Here is a 9,465-nt window from a genome sequence, read left to right on the forward strand (position 1 = left end):
TAAACTTTACCATGAATACAGAGCATGTAAATCTACTTCAATATGAATATCATAAAAATTAACAGAAATATCAACAAGAAGCCTAACTAGTAACACTGTTCTAACAACTAGCAAAGGTAGAAAATCAAAGTACAAGTATGTGGAGGTTCAAAGTGCATCAGCTAACCTAGGCTAAGTAGTGTGCTATTGAGTTATCATACAAAGAAATATTGGGAAAATATGAAGAAAAAAAAAAAAAAAAAAAAAAAAAAAAAAAATGGAGCTATCTTAACATACTTTGGATTGTAAAAATCTTTATTCTTTAGATATGACACACATTCCGAAAAAATTATATAAACACAGCACAAGTAACCTTAGCATTGGCTCTTTAAACCCTCACCTTACTAGAACTAAAAATGCATCTTCTAAGGTAATGCAAATCAAATGCTATCCACAACTATCACCCAGTCTATCCAACATTGAAAGCTGAGATACTAATATTCTAACCTGACCCAGTCCTTGAAAGTCCTCAACATAATACTCAGAGACTGTGTGAGGGGTTTCATCTACAGTCACAACAGGGGCAGGCTCTAGCTGATCTCTCACCGGTAGGGCAAAATACTGAGCGAATAAGTCACAATCAAATGTGGCTGACATGAGTACCACCTTGACATGACGGGAGTTTGTCCTGAGGAGCTTCCGGACAATCAGCAGAGAGAAATCTGTGTCCTGATCACGCTCATGAACCTGACCAAGTTAAAAATCTGATAATTACGCTGTTATAATAAAATACCATTCTGACTAGGGTTGTCATGGTTCCAACATTTTTTTAGGTCTGGTATGTTCAGTAAGTTTTTGGTTTTGGTTTAATAAAATTAAACTTAAACTTTTATTACGAAAGTCTTAACAGCTGCTTAACCATGTTAACATATAGACATTTGTGTTTAGGACTACTAGGCCAACTATTAGCAATGACATGACTACTCTTACTCATTTCTATTATCCCATCCTTTCAGTGTTGTCATAGATGAAGTAGACTTCAATTGGGATGTATTTATCACTGTTTTTGCTTTGATGCCTTTTTTGGGGGTATAAATCAGACTCTAATATACAAACCAGACCCAAACCAAACTCTGGAAAAATGAAACCAAAACTGAACAATTTGGACCATGGTTTTCAGTTATTTAGGGGAACCGTGACAGCCCTAATTCTGATCATTTCAAATTTTTGGCTACTTGGATTATTGGATGTCTCTAGATATATTTTCCCTGTTTTCACTTTGAACGTGGTGTTAAAAAAAAAATATGATACACTGTAACTTAACTATAATGTACATTTAATAAATCATTATAGTTTTAATCATGTATTTTAATTTTTACTTTTTAATGTTTATTTGTTGTCATTCTTCTCCAGCATGGGATAACTTGTGAGCCCTTTTTAATATTTAGGAATATCACCTCATCCAGTACAACATGGGATGATTGATGACAATTATATTTTTAAAAGAATCTCACCTCGTCCAGTACAACATGGGTGTACTCCAGCATGTTTTTCTTGCTAACCAGTTTTCTCAAAAGCACACCAGTTGTGACATACAGAATCCGTGTGTCTTCTGAAGCTTGTTTGTCCATCCCAACCTTAAAATTTCATAATTTATAAGGTTATATAGAAAACTTGAAGTTCATGCATATTAGCAATATGCAGGAACTCTTTAAGATAAACAATCAATCAACTCTATTGTAGAATGTTTTTTGAGATTTTTTTTTTACCTGATAACCACAGACTGTTCCTAACTGCCATTTTCTTTCAGAGCATACTCTCCTGGCGATACTAATGGCTGCAATCCTTCTTGGCTGAGTGACAATAATGTTACAGTAGCGTCCTGACTTTGCATAGTGGTCCAGGATGTACTGGGGTACCTGAGTTGTCTTTCCTGATCCCGTGGCTCCTTGTACAATGGTGACCTGATTGCTTTCAATTGTGCCAATTACCTATTATAAAACACATCATTATATATTTAAGATGTCCATGAACTACTATGTTCAGTTGTTTTCTTCTAATTTTATTTTTTTTAACATATTAACATATATTGCACCTCCTCCCTAAAGATGGATATAATATGATTTAACTTAAGCCTACGATAGGAGTCATACAAATTTCACAATACAAGAAGTGAATATAATTATAAAACTTTGCTGTCCGTTAAAGCATTTTGTTCTGATTAACATTACAAGTAGGTCTGGGAAACATTGTTGTGAATCTCGCCCAGCACTGATATCAATACTTGTGTCATTCAAAGTATAAAAAATAAATATTAAATAAACCATAAATACCCTTAACAGACTGTAGCTTTACTGGTTTGTACTTCTTATAAAGTAAAAAGTAGCAACTGAACTTGAAAGTAACTCTTTTTCCTTAGTTTTATCCAGCTTTTTTATAACCTTTTTCCAAGTTTCACTAAAATCAAATCAAAATTCTAGTATGATTAGCATTTAAAAAAAAATACCTCATCTTTGTGATCAGCAATTGGCAAATTGCTCTCATATTTGTGTTCAAAATCATAATTCTTATAGACATCCATAGCATTGGAGGGTACAAGGTCATGTGGTATTGCCACTGTAGATGTGGCAATGCTGTCCAAATCCAAATGTTCCAAATCATTATTTATTGCTGCAGTTCGATTTTGTTGCTGAAATGAAAAAAATCAAAAGTTTGAATTCTTTTTCCTATTTGGTGCATTTCCAGTGATTTCTTTTGAAAACAATGTGTACATAGGACATAATGCTCAACTCAATCACACTGATGAGTATTGAAATTAATGTGTTCTCTTATGTGACAAGTTAGTTAAAGGTGCTTGCTCTCAACAATCTCCGTCAACATTATAAATTCATTCTTGTATATATAGTATCTATTTAATATCATACATGTGGATGTGTGTAACCCATTAATTCTTCCTCTTCTTGTTGTCGATACGCCTCTGCATAGGCTGTTTGAGAAACAGCTGGTGTCCTCCTGCAAAAGCAAATTCCAAAATTAAAACTGTAAAACTGTAAAAAAAAAAAAAAAAAAAAAAGAAAAAGTAAAACTGAGAACCTCCAAGTTAAATTCATTCAATAGTTTGTTTTACTACCATGCCTGATGGGATTATTATTAATTAAAAGTGTTTATCACCAATAAATTTGTTTGAACTGTGCATGAGTCAACAGATCAATATAAAATATGTAATACTAAGTCACAAAATTATCACATTCACTTAAGGGATGAATTTAATAGCTACCCAATTTATATGGTATAAACTGGCTTGGGGCAGTTTACACTTTATAAACTGCGAAGCAGTATATATAAAGGGGTAAACTCTTCAGTCAACAAACTATCTAAGTGCAACAACAGCACTACATTTTGATATATTTTTAATTTGACATACAGATTGTCCAAATCATTCATTTGTTACAAGTGTAAACAATGTTATAACCCCCAGAAATTTCGAAGTAGCTCCCTTGACCTACATCTTGCCCAGAAGAGCAGCAGTTATTTAGATAACTGTGAGATACTATTTACAATTAAAACAATTTCAGTTTAGCAACTGTATTTAATTTAATTGTATACTTTCATTCTCCAAATATACTTAACAAAAACAAAATTACCCTTTATGTCAAACCAGCTAGTAATTCTAAAACTCTCTGGTAATGTCATTTGCAATAAATAGATTGGATCAAACTGTTTAGTGTAACATTAAAAAATAATGATTGAGAAAAATACCGCTGTAGGTGGAAGGTGTTCTCAGTTGCAGCAACACGTGGTCGTTGAGTTGTTGTGTCAAAATATCTCCCTCCTGTGACACTTCGCGGTACCGTTTTTAGAGCCTGCACCGATTTTTTTCCTATCTTAAACCAATCGTCAATTGCATCCAAGCCTAACTCTGGCGTAAGGTCTGTCATGTTTATTTACTTTAGCCCTAGGTCCCTATATTTCTAATTTTCTCTTTCAGTCGTATCCGACGAAATCATTCTTCGTTCTTGGTCGGTTCTAATATCCAGCTCAAAAGAGGTTGAAATTCCGAAAAGAAAATGATGATTATCATATTACTTTTCTTAAGCATTGAACACAGATATTAATTTAATTCTGTATTAAGTACAAATTTTTAAAACTGTTGAAATAAAATTATAAAACATACTAGTATTACGGTCCATTACCTCATCTTTTGCTAGAAGGTGCAGTTACATTTTGGCGGGAAAACGTCAGTTTTCGTTTCGCACATTTTTCCCCTAGATTCTCGTTAATATGGTTTATTGACCAAAAAAGTATTAAGACAATTCACATAGGAGAAAAGTTAACGGAAAACGATATTTAAGAATAAAAAAATAATAATAAACCGAAAACTATAAGTACAATTTACTTTTGAATAATCTGATGCTTAGTTCGAATTTCCTTTACAAAAGTAAGGTTAACGATAAACATGCCGTTCCCACTGATAAAGCTTGTATATTTATTTGTCAAGCAGGTTAGTAAACCTGTGGCCACAAGGGTAACAAGTTATATGAAAGAAAAGCCGTTTATACGGAGACATGTAATGATTCCATTAGCGCAAGGTAAGGAATTTTACAGAAGTAGGGGATAGACATGCTAGAAGTATATACAGGATTAGACACTGTTGGAGAGGATGTTTATCAGATCTTTGTAAAATATGAGGGACATTTCTCTTTTACATAATTAAGAATATTTTTACTAGAGAATAATCAGTTTTGCTTGAACCTTGCGCTAAATTTTATATATTTAATACCAATCTCAGCTGAGATTAATTTAATACCCCAAATATTGAACCTAACAGTAATAAATGACGTAATTTGTTGATCGAATTATATAGATCTGGTACCGTTTTTCTATTAATAATTTATCCAGATCGCTCTAATCAGCTGTTTGGCTTTCTTACTTTTCAGAAAAACTTGATCAAGTTATTTTGATACATGTAAAACTTAAAAGTGCAAATTTCATGCAAATTTTGCATGAGTACCAAATGTTGCCAATTCCTGGTGATGTGATAGTTTTCTACATTCTTCTGTTCTTTGAATGATACATCAAAAACACTTTCAAAATGTCAGACTCTCCATCAGAAGATGCACAAATTATTTTGAGACTGTTTATGTAGGCGATTAATTAAATAATTGATTAAATATGACCAAACACTGAAACTCGTTGATTTAAATTATGATGGAGGCCAATTCTGGATAATTGTAAACAAAAAAAAAAAAACAAAAAAAAAAAATCATAATAATAATACTTACTGCAGTCTGCTATCTTCTTCATGCTATCTTGAATAATTTAATTAAACTGAACTATTTAGCTTTAATTCAAGCTTTGTGCAAGTAGCTCATGCCAGATATGGAGTCAAACTTGTTACATAAGTCAACTAATTGCATTGATTCATTTGATTGTATCTTTTTTTTCAGTCTATCACAGAACTGAAGCCAATCTTAGATTGATGCTGATGTATAATCAAGCTGGCCACAAAGTGAAAATAAATCCACTGACTGATGAAGCTGCAGTAGCTCTAGCCACGGACATGATGAATGATATTTTCATTTTTACAATTGCTTTTGTTGTGCTTTATCAAGAGTATGTAAGGAGTTCCAAGAGTAGTGCGGCAGAAAAACTTCAGAGGGAGAATGAGATCCTAAGCATTAACAACCAGCTTGATGACTTGGTGTTAATTACGGAGCGACATGATGCTCAGTTACGGGAGGCAGAGAGGGAGCGAGACCATCTTCTGACCATGATCAGTGACCTCAAGACATGGTCCAAACCATGCACAAAATTAATATATGAGAGACAGGAGTCTCATTTACGTGAAGTATTCAGACAAATTCGAAACTTAAAAACAATCCAGCTAACGGTACATAAAAATTCAAAAACGGAACATATTGACATAGCTGTAGAACAAGATAAAACTCAATGAGTTGCTAGTGCTACAAAGTAGTTTACTTTTTCCATCTGGTTAAATTAGGTTTTAGTTTTTTGATATAGGTGTATTCCATGGGGAAGGGAGGAGGTGCAACTGAAATAAATGTACTTGTAATACTTACAAAAAGAACTATGGGTGATAAGTAGGGATGTCAACAAATATTCGAACATTCGAATATTCATTCGATGAGTTGATATTCGAATATGAATTTAAGATTCGAATATTCGGTGTTTTTCAGATTTCATAAAAAGAAGTACTGTGATTAAGAACATTGCTGGAATCATCCCCGTTTAATTTACTATCGATCAATTTCGATCGCCTGATTTCCTTCGCTACTTTCTTATCTTATATATCTACTAAATTATTCTGTAAGTTTTGAGTAAGTTATTAAAGAATTATACATTAATGCTTTATATATATAATACAAAACATACTTTCGTAGTTTTTATTTGTTAAATACCATCGGATCTAAAATCGAGGACAACAAAATGAAAACCTTCGAATGTCTAAATGACTTGAAGAATATACTTATCAAAATAAATTTAATTGATCATTGAATGAATGTCCGATAAAACTAGTCTGTAGTTAATATTGTAAAGGGCTCAATTTCAGAATAAATGTGTAAAATCCTTGATTATCTTGGACTGTACATAATCCTGAATTTTATATTCATTATCAGGAAATTAGTTAATTAGCTAGGAAGATTGTCTATGGAAATGATTGTTTATATTTTAAAAACATTGTATCAAAGATTATAAACATATCTCTTACAGGCTGATAATTGTAATTAATTACACGTATTGAAATCTGAAAAGTATGCGACTATCCTTTCTTTGGTAAGATGACTGGTTCCTCAGTTGGAGCTACTATAAAATCATGTGTATCATTTGTTAAAATTAAACTTTTCTACATTTCAATCAGATATTTATTTCAAACATTGACAAATATCAAATGGAATTCCTTATAGTACACCTACAAAAGTCTTCATACAATTTTACTTCCAATATAAGAAAACCTACACTAAACCTTTTATGAAAGTAGGATGATGCATATTTAAAATAAACCAGATTTTATTTATTTTATCAAATATTCAAATATATTCGAATACTTTCATTGAATATTCGAATATGAATTATTGACAAAATTGACATCCCTAGTGATAAGGGTCTCAAGTGCCCCCCCCCCCCCCCCTCCTAAATGAACATTTTTATTTTCTGTAAAGATTTTATTTTACACAGCTATACAGATGACATTTATTCATGATTTTCAATTTGATCCAAATGCCCTTAATTTAGAAATATGACATCATAAAGTTCACCTTTTCGCGCAATTTTGACATATTTTGTATAATATACTAATTCTCAAGCAATTTTTCTTTCAAAAAATATCAAGGGCTGCCTTGAACATACATTATATTTTCATCATAGGTGTATTTATCAGAGACTAATTACTTACAGATAAATTTTGCTTGTTCAAAGCTGCACTCTCTGTTTCCAGCAGGAAAAATAATGAGAAAAATGAAGTTTTTGTCTTGTTTTGATTGGATTGCAAAAATAGCATCATTTTTGATGTCATTTACTGCCATTGAGTAAATGTAAATGAAAAAAAAAGGATGGAAGATGTATATGTAAACTCTTTTTTTCAAAATTACAAAATCTAACATACCTGAATAACTTTTGTAAATGTTGATGTTTGGGGGCCAAAATTGACTCTTATCATATACTGGGTACATTGTATAGTCCTTTAACCTTATCCAACTTCATGTGAATCTCAAGTTTTTGCACAAACTTTAACTCTATCAGTTCACTATGCAACATACCTCAGTGAACTCTACCACAAGACAATATTTCAGCCATCCAAATCAAACACTGACTACTGCTCTTGTTTTAAATACTGCTTGTGTTTGTATTAGTTGGGGCCATGGATATCGGCCTGGACAGCTCAGTCGGTAGAACACCTAACTAGTGATGAAGGAGTCCCGGGTTTGATTCCTGGTCCAGCCATTCATTTTCTCCTTTCCTGTCACATAATTTGGTGCCGTTGACCGTCCCTGGACTTGCAGGTAAAAGTTTTGCCAGGGGCAAAAAGAACTTGGGTTGTGTCTTTGAGGGCGAAGACAATTTAAGGAGGGAGAAATGTAATGGTTGGGGCTGTGGATATTGGCATAGATAGCTCAGTCGGTAGAGCACCTTACTAGTGATGCAGGAGTCCCGGGTTTGATTACGAGTCCAGCCATACAATTTCTCCTTTCCTGTTACTTGTTTATCACATGAGTGACCAGTTGACTACATGTCTTTAGAGGAGGTTCATTATCAAGGTATTTATTAGTTCTACATGGACCAAACTTGTATGGACAATCAATGCATCTAGAAATATATGCTACCTGACATGTCTCAGATGCTGCATCTGACCCTAAATTTTTGGAATGAGTTGCGACATAACGAGAAAAGAAAAATATATAGCTGGACCAGGAATTGAACTCTGGTGGCCGGCATTACTTGTCAAGTGCTCTAATCACTGAATAGTTGAGGCTAATATCCATGGTCCATAAAGGCCCAAACCACTCCATTTCTCCTTCCATGAATTGGCATCACATACCCTCTAAAACACACAACCCAGATTTCCTAGCCCCTCTCAGTACTTTCACCTGCAAGTCCAGGGGTGAACAACGGCATCAATGTTAACAATAAAGGAAAAAAATTATGGTTGGACTGGGAATCAAACCCAGGACCCCTATATTACCAGTAAGGTGTTCTAACCACTAAGCTTCTGAGGTCAATATCTAGTCTTTATAGCCCAAACCACAGCTATAAGAAATCTGTTTTTACAGCAGGTTAATTTCGAAGTATATACAACAAGAATAAGCCTTATAATGTAAAACTTTTGTGGAAAATCGTTATTTTATACATGTATATGCACTTGCTATCTATGATATATTCAAAATAAAATTTTACTGATGAGTTAAACTCAAGCATTTCGTTGAGCATCAATTTGTATGAGACAATCATCACAGATGACATTTGCCAAAGTAAACCTTGTTATTTTTGATAGTCGTACTTTGTGTATCTGATTAAATTGGGAAAGTTTAAACACAATTGTTCTGTTAACTGCATTTGTATATTGTCATTCTTTGGGCATGACTCCCTTTTACCATGCAATAAATTAGAAAAAGGATTGAGTCTTTAGTACGTCAGTATGTACTCCATGTGATATTTTGTTTTATATGTATACCAAACATTTGTGTTGATCACTTAGACTCTTTGTGAATGCTTTATGCTAGCTATCTTAAAGTTTGTTGAAGCATAATAATTGGAAAATTCTGTTTATGATGTGTGCAAATAAATAGTAGATGAAACATTTGTTTAAAATTGTAGTTGCAAAACAAGATACATGTATTGCATTTGATTCTTCTACACTTGTATAACTTCAGAAAATGGCTGCACAAAATCAAAACAGTGACAAATTAAGGCTACAGGTACCATTACAAACCAAATGTTTACCAAGGATGGTTTTTACAAAGGCAAACC

The 9,465-nt window shown here is 33.1% G+C and overlaps 2 protein-coding genes across 2 annotated transcripts in view; one reads left to right on the plus strand and one right to left on the minus strand.

Annotated features, from left to right (window-relative positions):
* LOC133182056 (ATP-dependent RNA helicase TDRD9-like) overlaps nt 1-3,972 on the minus strand; it is a 30,786-nt gene extending 26,814 nt beyond the window's left edge. Inside the window, exons 1-6 of the mRNA XM_061316765.1 lie at nt 3,739-3,972; nt 2,904-2,991; nt 2,486-2,668; nt 1,749-1,970; nt 1,494-1,616; nt 487-726 (exon numbers count right to left, since the gene is read on the minus strand). Of these exons, the coding sequence (XP_061172749.1) occupies nt 487-726; nt 1,494-1,616; nt 1,749-1,970; nt 2,486-2,668; nt 2,904-2,991; nt 3,739-3,917 (1,035 nt within the window). The 5' untranslated portion in view covers nt 3,918-3,972. The remainder of the gene's footprint in view (nt 1-486; nt 727-1,493; nt 1,617-1,748; nt 1,971-2,485; nt 2,669-2,903; nt 2,992-3,738) is intronic.
* A 459-nt stretch (nt 3,973-4,431) lies between these two features.
* Nucleotides 4,432-9,293, plus strand: LOC133183468 (optic atrophy 3 protein homolog). The gene is made up of 2 exons (XM_061318428.1): nt 4,432-4,568; nt 5,427-9,293. The coding sequence occupies exons 1-2, from the start codon at nt 4,436-4,438 to the stop codon at nt 5,930-5,932; spliced, it is 639 nt and encodes a 212-aa protein (XP_061174412.1). The 5' UTR covers nt 4,432-4,435; the 3' UTR covers nt 5,933-9,293.
* The last annotated feature ends 172 nt before the right edge of the window (nt 9,294-9,465 follow it).

This window comes from Saccostrea echinata, unplaced genomic scaffold (genome assembly GCF_033153115.1).
Source record: "Saccostrea echinata isolate AGI-Se365-2 ecotype Australia unplaced genomic scaffold, CSIRO_AGI_Sech_v1 ptg000009l, whole genome shotgun sequence".
Taxonomy (NCBI): Eukaryota; Metazoa; Mollusca; class Bivalvia; order Ostreida; family Ostreidae; genus Saccostrea; species Saccostrea echinata.

Excerpts from the sequence above, each read along its gene's own strand:
- LOC133183468 (XM_061318428.1), top strand. The coding sequence starts at position 4,436 with ATGCCGTTCCCACTGATAAAGCTTGTATATTTATTTGTCAAGCAGGTT. Across the intron at positions 4,569-5,426 it reads AATGATTCCATTAGCGCAAG|TCTATCACAGAACTGAAGCC; the intron begins GTAAGGAATTTT and ends CTTTTTTTTCAG.